The sequence below is a fragment of the Nelumbo lutea genome, chromosome 2 (genome assembly GCF_056320005.1).
Source record: "Nelumbo lutea isolate HS-2025 chromosome 2, American lotus-T2T, whole genome shotgun sequence".
NCBI classification, from domain to species: domain Eukaryota; kingdom Viridiplantae; phylum Streptophyta; class Magnoliopsida; order Proteales; family Nelumbonaceae; genus Nelumbo; species Nelumbo lutea.
Genome location: NC_142685.1, coordinates 87,295,357 through 87,320,000, shown reverse-complemented (window position 1 = coordinate 87,320,000; position 24,644 = coordinate 87,295,357). Strand labels below are relative to the sequence as shown.

The window sequence follows — 24,644 nt, the reverse complement described above, 5'->3', positions numbered from 1 at the left end:
ATGATGAACTCTCTAAAGGCCTTCCATCATTAGCATGAGGATGGGTTTATCAATAATGAGGAGATGCACTATAAAATTGGGCTATTTATTTGCTGGTGAGTCTGTTTGATTGTTTCATAAGATGATAGGAGCGTCATAGACCAATGTGGGAGAGGCCTATCCTAAAATGGAAGACTCTCTCACGGTACCTTGGCGTTCAGGGATATGATGGGTCTACACTTACTAACCTAAAATGACAATGAACCTTGTCTAATAGAGGCCAAAGGGAAAGCTCATAAGATGAGTGGATATGATCCTTCATAGAAAGTGGTGGAGCTTTGCAGCTGAAACAGTTGGCTCCATGCACCATATGTGATTTCCCACATTTCTAAAGATAAAACCGTGTCTCTATCACTCAGATAGGAGGGAAATCTCGAAGATGAAATGGAAATGGAACATAGATTAAAATTCATTTCTTTGTAAATAACATGAATCAATTTAGGTTGTGGACTAATAATTTATTTTTCCTTTTATCAGAAATGGCAAATGGGCAAGTCGCCAAACTGTTGGATGATGACAAGCTGAAGGGCTCAAACTACGCTGATTGGTTCCATAACCTTATGCTGGTGCTGACATCAAAGAAATTGGACAAGGTAGCCAAAAACCCTACACCAGGATGTCTACATGGCAGGGCTTCCGAGGCACGGAAGAAAGAGTTTCAAGAATAGGAAGAGAAATTTTTTCTTGCCCGATGTTATATCATAGCTTCCTTAGATAATCTGATACAGTGACATTTCAATAAGATCAAAGTGTCCAAGGATACCATGGATAGTCTGAGGATGATGTATGAAGAGTAGAATCATTCTACTTGACAAAAGGTCCTAAAATTATTTATGATCACTCAAATGACTGAGGACCATTAGATTCATGACCATTGTCAAAGATGATGGGCTATATCAATGAACTAGAGGCTCTCAGGTCAGGGCTTGATGATGACACTAAAATTGATGTCATTCTTAACTGTTTTCCACTCTCCTTCAATTAGTTTATCATGAATTACAACATTAATAAGCTAAAAGTTAGCATTCAGGAACTCAACAATATGTTGCAAAGGGCTAAAGAACTAATTAAGAAGGATAGGCCGATTGCCATGCTTGTTGATGGTGGCAAATCGGGCAAGAAAAAGCAGAAGGCAAAGAAGAAGCCTCAGAAGAAGGTTGGCAAAACTAAAATTAAGAAAAAGGACAAGGCATCAGATGCATGTCACTTTTGCAAGTAGATTGGCTACTAGAAGAGGAATTGCCCTCAATATCTAGAGACCAAGAAGCAAGGTAATTTCAAATCCTTTATCATATAAACCAATTTGTTGGACACTTCTGCGTCCTGGTGTATTGACTCCGGGGCTTCTACTCATGCATGTAATACATTGTAGGGGTTCAAGACAAGCAGAAAGTTGAGTGACGGAGAAGTGACTCTTTACTTGGGGACTTCTACAACTGTTGCAGCTACAACCATAGTAATTGTAGAAATATATTTCAGAGGAGGAGTTATATTACTTAAAGAATGTCTTTATGCACTTAATTTGAGAAGAAATTTGGTTTCTGTTTCAAAATTGTGTATGGATGGTTATTCTATTTTATTCAGTATTCTATGATTACTATTAAATGAAATAACAAATTCCTCAATTACGGAGAACTTGGTAATGGTCTCTATGTTCTCCATCCTTCTTTGGAAACTAATTTAATTGAAACTACGTTAGAAATAATCCCCAAGAAAAGAACATGAGATACAGTTAATTCAACATGCCTATGACATTACTGACTTGGCCACATTAACATAGATCGTATCACAAGGTTGGTAAAGGATGGTCCTTTGGATTTTCTAATTGTAGAAGATCTTCCAACCTGTGAACCTTGCTTTCAAGTAAGATGATGAAATGGCCATTTACAGGTAAGTCTAAAAAATATACAAGCACACTAGACCTAATACATATTGATGTATGTGGTCCCCTGAATGTTAGGACACGTAACCAGCACGCTTAGTTTATAACATTTATCGATGATTTTTTATGGTATGGTTATGTTACCTAATGAGACACAAGTCTGAATCCTTTGAAATGTTCAAGGAGTTCAAAGAAGAGGTCGAGAAATATTTGGGGAGACAAATTAAGCCCCTGCAATCAAATCGAGAAGGCAAATATATCTCAGATGAATTCAGGGACTACTTAAGGGAAAATAGAAATGTATCACAACTAGCTCCTCTTGCTACACTACAATTAAACGGTGTATCGGAGAGGAGAAATCAAACTCTATTGGTATGGTTCATTCACTTCTCGTCCACTCGGAATTGCCTATATCATTTTGGGGCTACGCATTAGAGACTACGATATACGTGCTGAACCGGGTTCCAACTAAATCATTTCCTAAGACTCTATTTGAGCTATGGACCAGTAAGAAACCAAGTGTGAGAGACACTTGAAGATTTGGGGTTGTCCGGCACATGTTAAAAGACAAGTGCTGACAAATTGGAATCCAAGACCAGTCATTGCCTATTTGTAGGCTACCCCGAAAGCTCTATAGGTTATTTATTCTATGATCCAAATGAGCAAAATGTGTTTTGTAATCAAAATGCCCATTTCTTGGAAGAAGACTATATCCTGGACAATCATCATCAGGAAGTTGTTCTTGATCAAGAGAGGAGATGTCTCACAGGCTCCAGAAAATAACCAACCTAGAAGGTCTACCTAGGTTTCTAGGCCTCCGGTTTGTTACAACTATGATCAAGAAAAATACTTGATGGGAGCCATTAAAAGTGAAGAAGATCCCATGACTTATACGGAAGCTATGTTGGACATAAATTCCTTGAAGTGGGTAAATTCCATGAGAGCTGATATGGACTTAATGAAGACCAATGGAGTCTAGACTCTCGTAGATTCACCCCTAGGGTAAAAGCAATTGGTAGCAAATGGATTTACAAAAGGAAGAAGGGCCCCGATGGGAAAGTTGAGACTTACAAGGCTCGTCTTGTGCGAAAGGCTACACTCAGATTCAATGGCTATGCTTAAATCCATTAGGATACTACTAGCTATAACAACACACCATGATTACAAGATTTGGAAAATGGTTGTCAAAACTGCATTCCTGAATGGAGATCTCACTGAAGATATCAACATGCATCAACCGCAAGGATTCATTGCTGCAGGTCAGGAACACATGGTGTGTAAGGTTACAACCCCTGGTTCTGTATGTAGATGACCTCTTACTCATTGGGAATGATGTGAGAATGTAGTGTGTCTTTCACAGCAATTCTCCATGAAAGATCATGGAAAAGCCTCCTACATCTTGATTCTTTGACTCTATAGAGATAGATCGAAGAGGATAATAGGATTATCCCAGTCTACTTACACTAACAAAATTGTTAAGAGATACACAACATGGAGAACTCCAAGAAAGGAAATGTTCCTTTTAGGCACGGAGTCACTCTCTCTAAGGGTATGTCTTCCAAGACTCCCGAGGAGATTGAAGGCATGAGAGAGGTTCCATGTGCCTCAGTCGTATGGAGCATCATGTATGCCATGCTATGCACTCAACCTGACATTGCTCAGGCAGTGAGTGTGGTAAGAAATACCAGTCAAAACTAGCACAGGAGCACTGGATAGCTGTGAAAAACATACTCAAATAACTTCGAAGGACAAAAGAGTTTTGTTTGGAATTCAATGGTAGTTTACTATAGATTCTAGGGTATACCGATACCGACTTCTAGTCAGAACCAGATGATAAATAGTCCACATATGGTTACATATTTATCATGGGGTCCTATGTAGTAAGAAAATAGTCCACGACCCAAGCCAAGCACATTACCATAAGTAAGGATACTGAATGAATAAATTTGTTCATTCTAGAATTAGGAATTCAGCACATCACCTATTCCACTATTGTGTGATAACACTTGATCTACGGGAGATTGTTGTTAGAAGGTAGCATCAACAAAGAATGTGGCAAACCCATTGACTAAGCCACTGACACAGAAGTGCAAGTGGGAGCTATTAGATAGTGCATGCCCTTAGCTCCTACCAGATTGATTACTAGTGCATTTATTTTAAATGAGTAGTAGTACATAATTGATTCATGTTATATCTGGTGTGTTTTTGAGCAATACCCTTAAATTGGATACTTATGAGACTCGTGTTAGTTTAGAATCTTTATAGTCATTGGATAAACCTGGGGAGGTTTGTCCCACCAAGGTTGACGCTAATGTGCTACCAAGTCAGCTCAGGTGGCTTGTCTCAGTTGCTAGGGTGAGACCTGAAGCACATGTAGTGTGGGTTTTCTTGAAACCCTGAATCGAACCATTTTCCAATTATGCCATGGATCTTGGAGATAGATGGGCAAAATTAGAAAGTTACACCTAACCCCTAGACTCGATTATGGTACTGCATTAGGTGTTGGATTGGGTTGTCTTTGATATGCCAATCAGTGAGATCCTTAGATGAGGTCAAAACCTGGGTATGTTGAGGCAGTCCGAGAATTCACCTAAGTGAAAGATCATAGTGACAGGATCAGCCCTTTTGTCGGACAAAGTGAATGATCGGAGAATGCATTCTCGCTAATGGAAACCTAAACTGTCGATAGTTGATTTCAAATTTGTTGAGATTTGTTTTTGCAAGATATATTTATGTAGAGATATACATATATATTATGATTTCACAAAATGTTTGCAAAAGGTTTTAATTCCCAGGATCCATATGAGTAGAGAGTGCAACACTGTACCTTGCAGCCGAAGGAGAGGTCCTCTCTTGTCAGGTAGTGTTTGATCATTATGGGCTGAGAGGTTAAGTGTAAGACCATTTAGGGCTTTTACCTTATGGGATAATCTCACATCTGCCCATAGTCCTTGGGCCTTTATAAGATGGTTGGACCCAAGGACTCAGGGCCTTCATAAGATAGGCTGAGAGGTTAAGTGTAAGACCATTTAGTGTAAATGTTGGGCCCATTAAGAGTCCATTCTAATGAATTTAGGGGTTTATAGTATTCAACAGTGAATTCGGCTAGGCTGAACCCATGTGGCTTATGTAGAGATCAATGGTAGGGTTCCACGCCATACAAAGAGAGCCAAGCTAGTCAACACTTAAAGGGAAATGTGCCTAAAAGCTTAATGAGCCTAAAGCACAATTTGAACTTAATTTGATTAATTAAATAAGGGGCGAATTTGGGTATGGATCAGAAAATAAGGATAAGAGGATAACACTTTTCCACTTAAAGAGTCCATATCCAAATAAATATTTGAATTAGGAAACTTCTAATTTGATTAAGAGAAGCTAATCTTGATTTGCAAATAAGATAAGGGATAAGCCTTATCACTTAAGGAGTCCAAATCCAAATAAAGATTTGGATCAAGAAACTCCTAATCAAATTATGAGGTTAACTATTAAAGGATTATATAAAAGGAGGAAGGTGAACTAGAAAAAGGTTACACAGTTTCATAGTTTCCTGCATTCAGTTCTCTCTCCCTCTGCTCTTGCTGCACTACCCTGTTCGATCTCCAAATCTTGTAGTGATCAAGGTTGGATCTTGATCTTGATTCTTTCTAGAAGATTCAATCTTGAAGCTATGCTCACATCCCTACTTGATTCTTGCTGAAGAATTGTAGTTCTTGCTGAAGAATCTCCTTGGTAATACTACCTCACCCTAAGCTGGGTCATCTTTAGTGGAGGTGGGATTTGATGAACCTTTGGGCGTGAACACCTATGTTGGAAACTATGGTTGATTCCGTATCACGTATATCCCTTCCTTAGTCTTAGTTTCAGATTTGGTTCAATTCGTTTAAAAAATGGACCTTGAAAAATGTAGTTTTTCTAAATTAAGGAATGGGATTCCCGGATGGGAGAAAGAAATTTTTGAAATTTTGCCTAGTCACCCTGCATGGTTCAGCCATCCATATGATGGATCTACTTTCCCTTCACCCATGACTTACACGGAAGCTATGTTGGACATAGATTCCTTGAAGTAGGTAGATTTCATAAAAGTCGAGATGGACTTAATGAAGACCAACAGAGTCTTGACTCTCTTTGATCTGCCCCCTAGGATGAAACAATCGGTTGTAAATGGATCTACAAGAGGAAGAAGGGCCCTGATGGAAAGGTTGAGACATATAAAACTCATCTAGTAGTGAACGGGTACACTTAGAAAGGAGTCGATTATGAGGAAACCTTTTGGCCCGTGGCCATGCTTAAATCAATTCGGATTCCGTTAGCTATAGCGGTACACTACAACTATGATATTTGGAAAATGGATGTCAAAACCACGTTCCTGAATGGAAATCTTACTAAGGATACCTATATGCAATAGCTGTAAGGGTTTGTTGCCTCAGGTTAGGAACATATGGTATGCAAGTTGAACAACTCAATCTATAGATTGAAGCAAGTTTCTAGAAGTTGGAACATCCGATTTGACTCTATGGTCAAATAGTTTGACTTTAAGCAGAATCCGGATGAACCCTGTGTTTACAGAAAAATAATGGGAGTAAAAGGTTACATTCCTTATTCTATATGTAGATGACATTCTACTCATTGGGAATGATGTAGGAATGTTGACTACGGTGAAGGTATGGCTTTCGCAGCAAATCTCCATGAAAGATTTTGGAGAAGCCTCCTACATCATGGGACCTTGACTCTATAGAGATAGATCAAAACAGATAATAGGATTATCCCAACCTACTTATATTGACAAAATCACCAATAGGTACAACATGGAGAACTCCAAGAAGGGATTTGTCCCTTTCAGACATGGAGTCACTCTCTCCAAGGGTATGTCTTCCAAGGCCCCTGAAGAGATTGAGGGCATGAGAGGGGTTCCCTATGCCTCTGCATAGGGAGCATCATGTATGCCATGTTGTACACTCGACCAAACATTGCTCAAGTTGTGAGTGTGGTAAGTAGATACCAATCAAACCGAGGACAGGAACACTAGACTGCTATGAAAAACATATTCAAATACCTATAGAGGACTAAAGAATATTATCTTATCTTCGATGGTAATTCACTACAGATGGTCGGGTATACTAATGCAAACTTCCAATCAGATATAGATGATAGAAAGTCTACATCTGGTTATGATGAAAGGCATTTTGGTCCTCCCACATAGATAGCTACACGTGGACGTTATCGACAACATAGCACCAGGTCAACCGGCCAGCTCGATGAGTTAGCCTGGAGCACCTCATGCAGACCGACCAAGAATACAGCCGAGCTGGGGTGAGCTTGGGCAACCAGCAAGGCGAGCTTGCCTAAAATAGGTTGTGCACCCCCTCGAGGGTCCGATATCGCAACTATGGGCACAGCTGATAACTCTGTATTTTGATGCCTTAAGGGCATCATTTTAGGGGTATTTTAGACCATAGACTGAATAATCTATACCTTTTTTAGTTAAATTCAATATTGTGACCTCTGAGGTCCTTGTGCAAATTTTGGGTAAAAACTAGGAAATTTACAAAGTTTTCTGTAGATTTTGGAAAGCCGGTGAGAATTCTAGCTAAGAAAGGGGGTGTTTCTATGAAAAACTAAGTACAAGAGGGCACCTCCTATCTGCTAAACCTAGAAAGGTGCCCTTCCTACTATATTAGCATACTCCCCTCTCCTTAGAAAACCCTAGGGCGCCTCCCCACTCATTCTTTAATCTCTAACAAACCCTAGCCGCCCCTAACTACTAAATCTTCACCTTCCACTCCTCCCTAACATCTAATCTCAACCTTCCAAGCCTTAGCAACCTCTCATACCCTTAGATCTTCAACTTGCAATCTCCACCCTCCATTCTAGGGCGCCATCTCTTTGGCATTCTAACCCTAGGGTGCCACCTAACTCCTAATCCCCACCATTCAGCCTTTAGTATAGGCACCCTCTCCTTTTCACTCCAGCCGTAGGACCCCTCTAGTTTAATCCTAACCCTCCATTCTTGAACCCTAGGGGTGCCATTTTCTGCATAAACCCACTAGCTGCCCCTCTCTTTCTCTGTAATCCTATTTTTGTCCACTCTTCTCTATAAAAAGGACCCCAGGGGCCCTTGACAAGGGGTTGGTTAGCCCAGTTCACAAGGCCAAGGCTTCTCGAGGGGTTCAAGGGTTTTAGGAAGGAGGATGCCCAGTTCTTGTCAGGAGGGGTTCCTGCAAGCAGTTCGTCCAACCTACAACTGCTGCCATTGGAGCTTATCCACCATTTTTATTTTGTTTTATTTTCTTTCTTTTTGTTATTTGGTTTTTCTAGCAATTTAATTTTTGCAATTTTTTATTTTGGTTTGATTTAATTTTTGTTTTTCTTTGTGTTTTGCAAGTTTGAATTCACTAGTTCAAGGCTAAGGTATCTCGAGGGGTTCAAGGGTTGAGGGAGGAGGAACGGCTCACCGAACCATGCACCACAATTTAAGCGAGTGATCTATAACTGCCGCATAGATCTAGTAACCAATGCATTAACATACCTTATATTGCAGAAACAGCTCCGCCAAAGACTCAAAAGACATTGCCCAAAGCACCTGAATTCCTAATAACTATAAAATGACTCTGAATTCACCTAGGAAGGTATGCGCACTGATACACTCAAGCTCTTTCACACTCTCAAGAGATTTCCATACCATCTTTCTGACTTAAGCATCAGAGTGTTCTCCCCAAGTAAAACCTACCTGGGCACTCTCACCCTTCTTTCTTTAAAACTCACTTCAACTCTGCCAGATTGGAACCTTGTTCGGGCCAAGTTACAATACACGAGAGAGTGACCAAATTGCGCATCATCAATTGGCGCCATCTATGGGAAGCGCAACAACAAGCTAGGTTCCCTTCTTTTATTCTCTTTCGAAAGCCCATCAACGGCATCTTCAAGTAACCCCTCTGCTAAAAACAATGTCAATGGCCAAATCCCCACTATCACCACTATCACCATATGCCAGATCGACGTTCCCTTACACCCAACCAAAGCACTGGATAATGTGAACATGCCTCCTCCTACAGCCGACCCCGCAACAGCCCTCGCAGTGGTTAACCTAAAACAGATCAATCAACTAGTACAATGTGTACAAGGAATGACCAAAAAGTGATTTCCATAGGTACCCCTCCAACAGGTCCTAGGAAAATAGATTTTCTTTCATGGCTGGATAGCAACAATAGTGATTTCCATAGGTAGCCCTCCAACAAGTACCTCAAAACAGTCAACAAGTACCTCTGAACAACTAACAAGTAACTCCAAATAGTTAGTAGATACCTCAAAATGGCCAACAGGTACCTCCCCAGAATATTGGCCAGAACCAGCCCAACCTCGAAGACCTAGCTCGCCCATGGGTTCGTAGCTAGGTTTAGGTTCCCGATAGAGGTGATAATCGAGACCACATTGACGGTGCAGCATAAAATGATCAAGTCTCAGCAGAAAGATGAGATGAGGTTCTTATTTAGACTGAAGCCGCTAACTCGACTGAAGGTGCTAGGAAGAAATACAAGAAATGCACGTATCACACTGGGAAAAAGAGCCAACTCGCCCAGGCAAGTAGCGATGCCCAGAATGAAGGAAGTAGTGTAGCCACCAGCAGGATGGTTTCCTTCTCTGAATCACCCTTCTTGACTCAAGAAACTCCACTGCCCCTAAGATCATAAAGGCCCCAAGACCGAAGAACTTCAGAGCATTGACCCTAGAATTTTACAAAGGCAAGACTAACCCAGTGGGGCATGCCAACATTTTCTAGGCTTTAATGCTTCTTCATGGAGAAAACGATGCAAGTGTGTGTATAGATTTTCTAACAACATTGAAAGAAGAAGCTTGACTCTAGTACTCCAGACTAGCCCCCAATTCCATTAATAACTAGGACCAGTTAACTAGACTTCACATCAACTAGTTCGCCACGAGCAAGAGACATTCAAAGTCAGTGACTTGTCTGCAAAATGTAATTCAGAAACCAAATGAAAAATTAAGGGAATACATTAGGAGATTCAACATGGAGCACTTGCAGATCCTAGAACAAGACCCCGTTGTATAACTTGTTGTAGCTAAGAATGGGGTACAACACCCTGAGCTAGAATGAGAAATTGAATTAGGCCCTCCAGCTACCATGGAGGCATTTCTCAACTTAGTGAACCAATTCATCAAAGTTGAAGAAGTAGTGGGGTCGAAGTCTTACCTGTTCGGGAAAAGGAAACGAGTTGAGGAAGAAGCAAGTCATAGCAGAACCAAGCGAAGAAGTAAGTCTCCCAAGAGAAGCAAATCACCAAAAGGCAAGCATAGTAGCTTGTCGCACAGGAGAAGAAAGTTTTTGGCCAGAGGATCGAGCAAGCAATTAGCAACACAACCTGCATATACTAGGACCTTTACTCCTCTGAACACCAAAAGAAATGAGATTCTGATGCAGATAAAATCTAACGACTATGTGAAATGGCCACCCAAGATGGGGGCGGGGACCCCACCCCCCGGAACCCGAACAAATATTGTCATTTCCACAAAGATGTGGTACATGACATGAGTTGAAAAATGAGACTAAAGATCTCATCAAGAGAGGATACCTAAGGAAGTTCATTAAAGATGAGCGGTGACTTGAAGAAGGAACCAGTAGAGAAGTGCCTTGGGCCAGCAGGGAGCCGGAGCCAGCTCCCCGAAACTAACAGCAACCAAAAAGATAGGTCCGAGGGACCATTAACATGATCACGGGAGGTTCAATCGTCGCTGGCTACACTACATCAATAGGTAACAACTCAGTTAGAGAGTTAGAACAGGAAGAAGGCAATCTGCTTAAGCACTCCCAGAAAGAAGAAGTGATCTACTTCACCGAAGATGACATGCGTGGGATCCAGTACCCACACAACAATGCTTTAGTTGTTAAACTATTAATCAATGACTTCAGGGTGAAGAGAATTTTGGTCGACTTCAATAGCTTGGCAAATATTTTATTTTTGGAGGACTTCAAGCATATAGATCTTGGCAAGGCAGATTTACAGCCAGCCTTCATCCCGTTGGTAGGCTTTAGCAGAGAAGTGGTCCACCCCATGGGCAATGTAAGAGTGCTGATCAAGGTAGGCTCCCCTCATCATACAGTATGTTTCGAACACGACTTCCTGGTAGTTGCCACCTGGTCCCCCTACAATGCAATATTGGGGTGACCTATCTTGCACACTTTACGAGCTATTGTTTTGACAAACCACCTAGCAATGAAGTTCTTGATAGACACTGGCATAGGGGTGCTGCATGGTGGTCAACTAGAATCCAGAAAATGCTATGTAATAGCTTTGAAGGCAAAGGGCAAAATAGCCACTGACATAGACTTGGAGCCACCACCAGAAAATGTTGAAGAGCGAGGTCGCCCGACGGAAGAGACCATTATGGTCCCCATCTCCAAAATAGAACCAAGAAAAACACTACAAATTGAAGCTCACCTGATAAAACCTGTATGCTTTGAGCTGGTAAGTTTTTTATTAAATAATTTAGATATATTTTCTTGGTTGGCTACAGAAATGCCTGGCATAGACCCTTGACTAATAACTCATAAACTTAAAGTGGACCCTACAATTAGACTTGTCCAGTAGAGGAAGAGAAACTATCTCAGAAAGGTGGAAAATAGTAGATGAGGAGGTGGAAAACCTACTAGTAGCAGACTTTGTAAAGGAATTCCAATATCCAAGCTAGATAGTGAATCCAATTTTGGTTAAGAAGGCAAATGGCAAGTGGTGCATGTGCGTAGACAATATGGACATGAACCGAGCATGCCCGAAAGACAGCTTTCCCTTACCCCGCATAGATCGCCTGGTTGATGCGACCTCAGTGTACGAGTGGCTCAACTTCATGGATGCCTATTTAGGCTATAACCAGGTCCTGATGGATCCATAAGACTAGGAAAAGACTACCTTTGTGACTAAAACGGGCTTATACTGCTACAAGGTCATACCCTTTGCATTGAAAAACGCTAGAGCAGCCTTCTAGCACATTGTAAATTCTATTTTTTCTGATTTGATTGGAGACAAAATAAAATGTTATGTTCATGACATGGTAGTGAAAACTCTTTTCTCAAAAGATTTGATTGCCAATTTGAACCTTGCCTTTAACGTTTTAAGAAAACATAATCTGAAGCTAAACCCAAATAAGTGTGCTTTCGGTGTGACTTTGGGTAAATTCCTGGGTTACATTGTCAACTAGTGTGGTATAGGGGCAAACCATAAGAAAATCCAAGCTATTTTTAGATATGAGACCACCTAGCTTAGTTAAGGAGACCCAAAGACTGACTGGAAAGGTAGCAACCTTGAACCGATTCATGTCCAAATCGGTTGGAAAGTGTCTTCCCTTATTCAAGGATATAAAGAAAAACCAAGACTTTGAGTGGACCGATGAGTGTTATCTCACCTTTGGCAAGCTGAAGTGATACCTTAGTTCACCTCCCCTACTGACCAGACCTAAGACCGGGGATGAACTCAAGCTTTACCTCTCCTCGAGTGACGAAGTGGTTAGCTCGGTCCTAATAAGAGAAGTTGACAAAGTACAATGACTAGTGTATTACGTGAGCAAGGTCCTACACGCTATGGAAACGAGATACCCCGACATAGAGAAGCTCACCTTTGAGCTGGTGCTAACTGCTCGAAAGCTTAGACCATATTTCCAGGCCCATACCACTATAGTTTTGATCAATCGACCTTTGAAGCAAGTCCTTCAAAAACCTAAGGTCTTAGGGACACTGATAAAGTGGGCAATAGAGCTCAGTAAATACGATATCCGGTATGAGTTGTGGCCAGCAATTAAAGCACATGTCTTGGCAGACTTCATTGCTGAGTGCACCTTCAGCTCGCCACCCCCTGAAATGACAGGGCTAGAAATAGAAGCTTCACCTAATGCGGCACCACCCCCAGTTTGCGAGATAGCAAGCTGGGATAGGAGCCCTAGATACTTCATGTGGATGGCTTGTCTAACTAGGGCAAAAGCAAAGTTGGATTAATACTCTACATACCTAGCAACGTGAAGTTGGACTATGCACTCCAGTTTCAATTCCAAGCTTTGAATAATGTGGCCGAATATGATGCGTTGTTGGCTGGCTTGGCACTAGCAAAGGAAGTAGGAGCCAAGCATCTTGTAGTTTGTAGTAACTTACAACTCATTGTAAATCAAGTGAATAGGGAATACGAGGTGCGAGAACCCTCCATGGCAGCTTACCTGGACAAGGTGAGAGAACTCCTACCTGATTTTGACTCTTGGTATCTCCACCAAATTCTGAGATCGAAAAATATAGAGGTTGATGTCCTTTCCAGACTTGTGAGCATGATTGACTTGACAAAATGAACAGTCTACATAGAAGAGCTACCTCATCCATTAATAGAAAAACGGGCAAAAGAGGTCGCCCATATAATTGACACAGAGCCGACCTTGATAAATCCAATCTTTAGCTACTTGAAACATGGAACATTACCGATAGAAAGAAATGCAGCTCGGCAAATAAAACGACAGTCAGCTCACTATGGGATAGTGGATGAGTTGCTCTATAGAAGATCCTTCACATTGCCCTACCTATGGTGCCTACGGTGAGCAAAAGCAACCAAGTCTTGCATGAGATTCACGAAGGCCTCTGTGAAGGACACATGGGGGGCAGGGCCCTCACTCAGAACACTTTGTGGTAAGGGTACTATTGGCCCACCATGAAAGCAAATGCAACCGAACTGGTCCAACGATGCGGCAAATGACAATGGCATGCCAACATCTTACACCAACCTACTACAAATCTGAGATACTTAACCAGCCTGTGGCCATTCGCACAATGGGACATAGACTTGCTGGGCCCCTTCCCCCCCCCCCCCAACAAAAGGACATAAAAGGTTCCTAGTAGTGGCAGTGGATTATTTCACCAAGTGGGTAGAAGTGGAGCCTCCGTTCACCATAATAGCTCACAATGTCCAAAATTTCTTTCGACGGAGCATTGTTTGCAGGTTCGGTCTACCTAGTGTATTGATTTCAAATAACGGGAAGCAGTTTGAGGATATTAAGTTCCAGAATTGGTGCGCACAGATGGGAATAAGGTAGAACTTCACCTCAGTAGCGCACCCCTAAGCTAACAAGCAAGCTGAAGTTACCAACAGGGACATTCTACATGGCCTCAAAGCTTGGCTCTCCCGAGCTAAAGGTTTGTGGGTGGACAAGATACCTAGCATACTGTGGGCCTATAGAACCACTATCAAGACAGCAACAGGCGAGACACCTTTCAACTTAAGCCAACCTCAACCTTGTGGAAGAAGTCAGAGACTTGGCCTACATACAGACTGCAGCATACCAACAGCGTGTAGCTTGGTACTATAATGCCCGATTCAAGAAATGCCACTTCAGAGTCGATGACCTAGTGCTCACAAGAAGGTTATGGTACCTGAGCCCAGTGTGGGAAAGCTCAGCCTGAATTGGGAAGCCCTCTACAAGGTTTATAGGATCATAAGTGGGAACGTGTATAAGCTCGAAACAATTAAGGGGAAGGCAGTGCCCCAAACCTGGAATGTAGACAACCTGCGTAGGTACTACCTTTGAAAATGAAGTGTTTTGAGCTACATTTGTGAGCACACCAGAGGTCAACTAATAGCTCGGCCAGAAGTTATGGAAAGTGAATTGACAAAGTTAAAGAGTGTAGAGATACGTTCTATCATCAAATACTATGACTAAGTTGAGCTAAATGACGTGAAAGAAACTAGGTAAACGAAAGATGGGACAAGAAACGACAACTTCTTTTAGAAAAAGAAAGGCCAAATGGCCATACAAAGAGCAAGCCAAATGGCCCCAAAAAACAATAAAAATAAAAATAATAACAATGATAATAATAATAATACAAAGAAAAAGAGAAATTGTTTAAAGGTTCAGACATAATAGGGCAGGCTGGCCCCGAAAAGCTTACATGAGCATACAAGCCCCCGGAACAACAGAGAAACCATCACCACCACCAGACCACTAGCCAAGCTACAGGAACAAGCTACTCATCACCGCCATCATCCTGGGCTTCCTCGTCGCCTTCCTCATCGACCCCTTCTTCGCCATCATCCTCTTCCTCTTCTGGAGTCAAGGGCTCTTCATCCACCTATGTAACAAGCTCCCCTGGGACCCTACGCATAGTGACGAAGCTGACATCGAGATCAGGATATAAGGACTTCAGATAATGATGACATAATTTGAAATCCTTCTTCATTTAAGGGATACCATCCACCATCCTCTACTTCTCGTACACAGGGGACTGTAGATAAGAAGCGACAGCCTCTTCCCTAGCTCGGTGTATGTCCTGAGCACACTTCGACCACCTCTCCTCCCTTGATCAGCTCACATTGTGATTGGGTCTGCTCGCGTTGCAAATTCTGGTTCACATGGTAGAGGCACTGGCGCTCCCCCTCCGAATCGACCTGGATTTTCTACATCTCAGCATTAAGTAAGCCCATGTTCACTCGCATGCTGGCCCTTTTCTTCTGCCTTGAGTGAGCATGATCTAGCTGAATCTGGCTATAGGTGTTCGCCTGAAAAAATTTGAAACTGGAACGAGATGTCTCGCATGAAAGAATCAAGAAATTTATAGAGAAGAACAAGAAGGATGATGCACAAGGTCAGCCAAGCTCCTATCTCGATAAGATCCAGCTCACTGAACTAATTGTCATTTATCTTAAATGAATAAAGTTTATATAATTGATTCATGTTATTATGGTGTGTTTCTATGTAATATCCTTAAACTGGACATTTATTAGAATCTTCACAACCGTTGGAAATATCTGGAGAGAGAGATTTATCCTACCAAGGCTGACACTAATGTGCCGCCTAGTTGGTTGGGGTGGCTTGTCTCAACTACCAGGGTGAGACCTGAGGTACATGTAGTGTGGGTTTGCTTGAAACCCTGAACCAGACCAAATTCCAATATTGCCCTGGACCTTGGATATAGATGGGCAAAACTAGAATGTTACACTTGACCCCTAGACTCGATTATGGTACTGCACTAGGTGTCAGATTGGGCTATCTTTGATATGCCAATCAGTGAGATCCTTGACCAGTTCAAAACATGGGTATGTTGGGATAGTTTGAGAATTCACATGAGTGGGTGATCATAGTGACAGGACCAACCCCTTTGTCAGACAAAGTGAATGATCGGGGAATGCACTCTCTCTAATGGAAACCTAAACTGCCAGCAGTGGATTTCAAATGTGTTTGAAATTTGTTTTGCGAAATATATTTATATAAAGATATACTTATATGTTATGGTTTTACAAAATGCTTGCAAAATGTTTTAATTTCGGGGATCCATGTGAGTAGAGAGTGCAACACTGTACCTTGCAACCGAGGCAGAGGTCCTCTCTTGTTGGGCAGTGTTTGATCATTATGGGCTGAGAGGTTAAGTGTAAGACCATTGAGGGTAATACCTGATGGTCTAATCTTGCATCTACCCACAGTCCTTGGGCCTTCAAAATATGGCTCGATCCAAGGACCATTTAGTGTAAATGTTGGGCCCATTAAGAGCTCATGGTGATGGACACATGGGTTTGCTGTGACCTATAGTGAATTTGGCCAAGCCTTGTAACAAAGGCTGGGCTGAACCCTTGTGGCTGATGTGTAGATCAATGCTAGGGTACCATGCCATACAACCAGAACCAAACTAGCCAGCATATAATGGGTTAAGTGACCAATATGACTTAATGGGCCTAAGGCCCATTTCTAACTGGGCTTAAGTGGTTTAATTAAAATGGGCCATTTTGGGATCTGACTAGGATTAGTAGTTGGATAAGATAGGTGTTATCAACTTGAGAGTCCAGATCTAAATACAAGATTTAGATTAGGAAATCTCATTCCTAATTAGATTAGGAAGCTGATCCTGAAAGGACTAGAAATAGGGGGCAAATTCCATAGAGAGAACAACTCCTTTCTACAGTCTTTTCTCTCTCTCAGCTCTTGATGCCATCCTAGTTCGATCTCCACCTACTGGAGTGATCAAGAAGTGTTCTTCGTATTGTTTCTTCTTGAAGAAATAATCAGAATTCATGCTCACACTACCCAACTCGATTCTTGGTGAAGAATCACAAGTTCTTGTTGAAGAAGCATTCTTGCTGATCCTGCCTCAACATACACTGTGTCATCTTCAGTGGAGGTGAATTTGGTATCCTCTTTGGGTGTGAACACCTATGTTGGGAGTTTCTTTTAATTATGTATCAGGTATTTCCCTCTCCCTCCTTTGGCTTCAAATCTAGTCCAGTTTTGTTTCAAGAACGAACCTTGAACATGTAGTTTCTAAATTAGGGAATACGATTTCTGGATGGGAGAAAAAGAAAGTTTTTGAAATTTTTCCCAACCTTCCTGCAAGGTTCAGCCATCCACATGATGGATCTTCCATCCCTTCAGTGATATCAAAGTCAGGTTCACATTCTTGAACCAAATCAAACTTGATTGAAACCTACACAAATAGGCAGAATCATTCTACCCTATCTACGCAATTTACAGTTTCACTGGGAATTGGTTCCCAGAAATTGGGTGAATGATCTAAAACTTAAATCTTTATTTTTCTACAATATTTGTATTAATGTTCTATTTATATTTCTTAAATTTTGGGCTATTCGTATGGTGGAGATCAAAATTTTATTGGCGCCAAGAATTTGCACCCCTATTGTATTATTCTATTCATTCTTGGTCTATAAATAATTTTTTTTTATTTTTAGATGGAATTTATAGGATTTATTCTGATGTAATTAATAGAAGATTAGGTTTTTCTATTTTTTTCATGGGAAGAAATGCTAGAAACGCGTGGAGGAGAAGTTTTGCAGATTTGGAACCTGCCATCTATGAACTAACCTTTGTTTTGCAGGGTTGCAGCCTTACGAACATCCCCCTGATTTGGAACCTGCCATCTAATGCTTAAGGCTATTGCTGGATTAAATCTTTAACACTTGTTTAGGGGTTGTTCAGTAGTAAGGGTTAAGAGGATCATTTGTTTTCAGATTAACTATGATAGGGAGATGCAGGAAAGTAATTCCCACGATGAATATTCAAAGTCTAAATTGATTTAATTTTGCATCAACGAGCAGTAGTGAAATTCTGATGGTGGATGTTATTGTAGACCAAGATTCGTTCTTTTGGTTAGTTTCAGCACTCTAAATTGCCTTGCTTCCCATTTCAATTTTGTTCTTTTTAATTCTAATATTCTTTCTTTTAATTTTGGTTTTCATTACATACACCCCCTTCCATCTTTGATTCACGTAGCACATAATTTTGGTTAGATACTCTCTATGGGAATGATCCTTACTCGCACTACTGCATTTTATTTTTACGAGTATAAGTTTTATTTTTGGGTGCCTACTACAGCATGCCAAATTTTGGCACCATTGTCTGGGTGTTTTTTCTAATCTATTTTTGTGCTTCTTGTGATCCTTATTTTGTTTTTGAATTTTCAAAAAAAAAATTATAGATCACTTTGATTGTTTGTGTTTCAACATAGATTACTTTTTGTTTTATTTATTTATTTATTTATTTTCATCATTCTAGGTAATTTTTTTTATGTTATGTCATTCATTGTTTATTAGGGTTTCCTTGATTTATGCCTGTAATCTCTAAGAAAGGTTATTTGTAGTACGATCCAGAATTAGAAGGGACTTTGCGCAGGTTAAGGAGAGAAGCTTAGAGTCATTCTGAAGAGAATGATCCAGCTCTTGATTCCCTATCTGTTATCAGTTTTGATTTGAGAGAAGAGGACATCATGGCTGGAAATCGAACCTTGAAAGAGCTTGCCGCACCTGATTTGAATCAGCAACTCTTATGCATAACTTTTTCTGCTTTAGATGCTAATGCTAATTTTGAATTGAAATCTGGACTGATACATCTCTTGCCCACTTTTCACGGTCTTGCAGGTGAGGATCCTCACAAGCATCTGAAGGAGCTGTATGTGGTGTGGATGACTATGAAACCCATGGGGGTGACTAAAGAAAAAATCAAATTGAGAGACTTCCCATTTTCTCTTAAGGATTCGGCTAAGGATTGGCTCTATTATCTACCCTCTACGAGTATTACCACATGGAATGAAATGAAGAGGCTATTCTTTGAGAAGTATTTCCCAGCTTCAAGGGCGGCCAACATCAGAAAAGAAATATGCAATGTAAGGCAGTACAATGGGGAGTCCCTACATGAGTACTGGGAATGCTTTAAAAAATTATGTGCAAGCTGCCCCCATCATCAAATCGACGAGCAACTACCTATCCAATATTTCTATGAGGGTCTTCAACCCACTAATAGGAGCATGATTGATGCTATGGGTGGAGGAGCTTTAGTAGATAAAACTCCCGATGCCGCGAGAAATCTGATTGCAAATATGGCGACCAACTCTCAATAGTTCGGCTATAGGCTCAACCCTCCATCAAAGCATGCTAATGAGGTAAATATTTCTTCCCTAAAACAATAAATTGCGAGTTTGACTTCTCTTATTTGTCAAATGGCTGTAGGTAACATGCAAACGGTAAAGGTTTGTGGGATATATTTGGTAGTAGGGTATCCAACTGATATGTGCACAACTCTTCAAGAGGATCCCATTGAGCAAGTAAATGCGGTAAGTGGTTTTCTGGGGCAACCGCAGAGAAAATATGATCCCTATTCAAGCACATATAATCCAGGATGGAGGGATCACCTCAATCTAAGCTATGGGAATCCACACAACCAACCAAGTTTCTTGCAATATCATCCAAGTTTCGAGCAATATCAACCACACCTCCCTAGACAACAGCCAGCCCAAACTTTTGATTCAGGTATGTCTTTAGAGGATATTCTTAAATATCTTGCCACTAATACTTTGTTATTTCAAAAGGAGATGAAACAATTTCAGCAAGAGATGAGGACCAGTATCCAATGCTTGGACAATCAGATGGGCCAGATGGCGACCGCAATTAATTGGTTAGAGGAGCAAAGTTTGGAGAAATTACCCTCTCAAATGGTTGTGAATCCAAAAGAAAATGTAAGTGCAATTGTTCTGAGAAGTGGTAAAGAGGTTGAGACTCCAGCAAGGGCAGCCCCTGCATTACCAAATCATGAAAAGGAGAAAGACATCATTCCCATTGATGAAGTACCTAAGCGTAAGTTTCCACCTCTTTCTGATTATAAACTGATACCTCCTTTCCCTAATGTTTTAGCAGGTTCTAGAAAAGATGAGCAGTATAAAGATTTTTATGAGACTTTTCATAGATGCAAGGCGAATATTCCCCTTTTTAGTGCTCTTAAATAAGCACCTCATTATGATAAATTCCTGAAAAAATTGTGTACACATAAGAGGAAATAGAAACTAAGAGGATGTGAAAAGGTGAGAGTAGGTGAGAATGTTTCTGCAATCATTCAAAGAAAACTCCCTACAAAGTGCAAGGATCCAAGTATGTCTACTATCCCCTACATTATAGGTAACACTAGAATTGAGAAGGCCATGTTAGACTTAGGAGCTTCCATTAATGTCATGCCATATTCTATATATGTTTCTTTAAATCTTGGACCTTTGAATAAGACTAGTGTAGTGATTCAATTGGCTAATAGATCTAATGCCTATCCTAAGGGTGTAGTTGAGGATGTTCTTGTAAAAGTAAATGATTTGGTTTTTCCTGTTGATTTTTATGTGCTTGATATGGATAATGGTGATCAAACCACTCCTATTATGCTAGGAAGACCATTTTTGAAAACATCCAAAACTAAGATAGATGTTTATAGTGACACACTCACCATGGAATTTGATTGTATAATTGTTAAGTTGAATATTTGTGATGGCATGAAATATCCTATTGATGATAATTGGTGTGCTGTCATAGGCACCCAAAAATAAAACCTATACTCGTGAGAATAAAATGTAGTAGTGCAAGTAAGGATCATTCCCACAAAGAGTATCTAACCTGAATTATGTGCTACGTGAATCAAAGATGGAGGGAGGGGGTGTGTGTAACAAAAACCAGATTTGGAAGGAAGAAAATCAGAATTAAAGAAAACAAAATTTAAATGGGAAGCAAGGCAATTTAGAGTATTGTAATTAACCAAAAGAACAAATCTTGGCCTAGGATAACATCCTCCACCAGAATTTCACTACTGCTCATCGATACAAGAATAAATCAATCCAGACTTTGAATATTCATCGTAGAAATTATTTTCCTACATCTTCCTAATATCAGTTAATTAGAAAACAAGCAATCCTCTTAACCCTTACTACTGAACAACCCCTAAATAAGTGTTAAAAATTTAATCTAGAAATAGCATTAAGCATTAGAGATCGATGAAGCTAAACAACACAAGCACAAGTGGTTGCATTTAATTCAATCGAGTGTCCTTCCTAGGATCTAACAATTTTTTATGCAGCAAATCATGAAACCCTAGTTGCTTCGTAGATTAGAGGGACCAAACAATTACGGATTTGATATCTAATCTAGCAATAGATTATAATGAATAATAAACTACTAGGCCTTCCTAACAATCAAACAAAACAATCATTGATATAAACATAGAAAACATTCAATATCCAAAGCATGAATTAAACAATAAAAACCAAATTAGATCTCACAGTTTGGTGGATTCCGAGGCTTCTGCTTCCTTCGACCAAGTATGAGAGTTTAGCCACGCATGGTCATGGTGAAAACTCAAGAAAATCAGAGAATGAAGAAGAGGGTCAGAGAGAAGAGAAGAGAGGCTCGGCTGCTCCCAATCTGCTTGGTTTCTCTCTAGATTTTTCTCCTCTTATCTACTTCCCCCAAGAGAAGCCTAAAAAATCTCCTAAAATTCCTCTAGGTCAATATAGAAGTCTGATTTATTTAGAAAAGACTCAAAAATAGGATAAAACAAAGTTATTGTGTGAGTGGGAGAGTGGTTAAATCGAGGATGAAAGCTTCAAGGCTAAGGAATGTCTTCAACATGTCACCAATGTAGTTGCAGAGAATTCGGGCCTGATTTTAACCTCGATGCATCTATCTAAACTCAAAACAAGAAAGTTGTAGAACTTTTCCCTATCTTTCCAAATCATCTTGAATCATCTCAATCGGAGTCTGGATGAGAGATTTATGCTCAATCTACCACACGGCGCCGAAATTGTGTAAAATGACCCAATTAACCTTGTTTCTCACCTAATGCCTCCTTTCGTGCCTTAAACCAAAATATAAGATTTATGAGTGCATTTGGGCATAAAATAAACATAAAAGGCTAATTATTAAGGGATAAAAATATGATATTTTTCGTTCTCATCGAATCCTCCCACACTTAGACCTTTCCAGTCCTCGGGCAAGATAGAACTTAAGCAAGCTAAGCAAACTATTCTACCAAAGTTTAAACTCAATCTTCCTTCATCTTTTTCCAAAAATATTCTATGTTAACTATTGCAAACCATTAAATCAACATGACCAAGTTATACACAACTCATCCATCAACCAATCCTATTTTTGCTACTACAAACCAGATAGTAAACTAGGGAAAACATTTTTTTCATCTCCTCTTTCTTTTTCCTTTTTCTCTTCTTGGTGGAAGTGAGTGCATTTTATGCTCCATCTCACTTTTAGGATTACTTGGTCAATAGGTGCATTTTATGCTCCATCCTACTGATTGAATTGCTGGCTAGAAGGTGCATTTTATGCTCCATCCTACTATTGAATTGCTTGGTTGGTAGGTGCATTTTATGATCCATCCTACCAATTGAATTGCTTGGTAAAATATTTACCCTATTTACTTAAACTCGGATTTAAGACTAGCTTAAAAAGGGGATGGCTTCAAGTGAATCCTATATTCCCTAATCATATTTCTTTACTAAGTTCACAAGAGTTGTCCTAGAACATTGTTTCAATTGATTCCAAAAGAGTTGAGTTTTTTTTTTTTTTGAACAAACGCAGAAAAAAACAACCTAAATTAAATTTTAAAGCGCAACCTAAATTCTAACCTAAATCCCCTCCCCCACACTTAAAACTTATTGTCCCTAATGTAGGGTAAAATGCAAAAGAAAGGTGGAAATAACTAAACTATAAATGCAAAAACAAGAAGAAAAAGAAAAAAAATAAACTTCCCTGTTATTAATCACCATAAACTGGATCCTCTAACTCTTGTGGTTGCAACTTCTGGTGCTTTCCCCTTCTATCCATCATGGGTGGGTTCAACCTTCTTTGTGGTTGATAGGAAGGTTTTGCTTGCTCTTCAAGTAAGGTGCGATGCATGCATGTAGACGGGCTGCTTCCTTTGATATCCGCAATCATCCAACCAATACCTGTCTTCTACTCCGTAAGAACCTGCACAAGCTTCTCTTCTTGTGGTGCACTAAGGCTGGTAGAGATGATCACTGGTAATGTCTCTCCGTCTCCAAGGAATACGTACTTGAGGTGACTAGGGAGAGGCTTCAATTCTAGAATGGGGTCCTACAAAATAGAGGGTAAAAGTTTCTTGCAAATCAGCATTCAGCATCGGCTCCTCTTTCTCAAGATGCTTACTAATGGAGGCTTCCAATCCATCCTTCCCTTCAAGTTCAAAGACCTCTTGTGCCAAAGAGTCAATCGCATCAATAGAACAAATAGGATCATCATCATTAGGATATTTCATGGCATCATAAATATTAAACTTAACAATCTTACCATCAAATTCCATGGTGAGTGTGCCACTATAAACATCTATCTTAGTCTTTGATGTTTTTGAAATTGGTCTTCTTAACAGAATAGGAGTGGTTTGATCACCATTATCCATATCAAGCACATAAAAATCAGTAGGAAAAACCAAATCATTTACTTTTACAAGAACATCCTCAACTACACCCTTAGGATAGGCACTAGATCTATTAGCCAATTGAATCACTACACAAGTCTTATTCAAAGGTCCAAGTTTCAAAGAAGCATATATAGAATATGGCATGACATTAATGGAAGTTCCTAAGTCTAACATGGCCTTCTCAATTCTAGTGTTACCTACCATGCAGGGGATAGTGGACATACTTGGATCGTTGCACTTTGTAGGGAGTTTTCTTTGAATGACTACAGAAACATTCTCCCCTACTCTCACCTTTTCACATCCTCTTAGTTTCTGTTTCCTCTTATGTGTACACAATTCTTTCATGAATTTAGCGTAATGAGGTACTTGTTTAAGAGAATTAAAAAGGGGAATATTTGCCTCACATCTATGAAAATTCTCATAAAAATCTTTATACTGCTCATCTTTTCTAGAACCTGCTAAAACATTAGGAAAAAGAGGTACCGGTTTACAATCAAAAAGAGGTGGAAACTTACGGTTAGGTACTTCATCACCATCGGTAGTGATGTCTTTCTCCTTTTCATGATTTGACAATGTAGGGGCTGCCCTTTCTAGAGTCTCAACCTCTTCATCACTTCTCAAAATGATTGCACTTACATTTTCTCTTGGATTCACAACCATTTGAGAGGGTAATTTCCCCAAACTCTGTGCCTCTAACCGACTAATCGTCATCGCCATTTGGCCCATCTGTTTGTCCAAACATTGGATACTGACCCTTGTCTCCTACTGAAATTGCAAAGTGTTAGTGGCAAGAGATTTGACAATATCCTCTAAAGACATACCTGAATTAGAAGTTTGGGCTGGTTGTTCTCTAGGGGGGTGCGGCTGATATGGCTGAAAAGTTTGGTGGTTTTGTGGATTCCCATAGCTGAAATTGGGGTGATCCCTCCATCCTAGATTATACATGCTCGAATAGGGATCATATTTCCTTTGTGGTTGCCCT

At 40.2% G+C, this 24,644-nt stretch overlaps 1 protein-coding gene across 1 annotated transcript; it reads right to left on the bottom strand.

Moving 5' to 3' along the window:
- Positions 1-23,287: 23,287 nt before the first annotated feature.
- LOC148871728 (uncharacterized) lies at positions 23,288-24,373 on the bottom strand. The gene has a single exon (XM_088970054.1). The coding sequence runs from the start codon at positions 24,371-24,373 to the stop codon at positions 23,288-23,290; it is 1,086 nt and encodes a 361-aa protein (XP_088826180.1).
- Between the last annotated feature and the right edge of the window lie 271 nt (positions 24,374-24,644).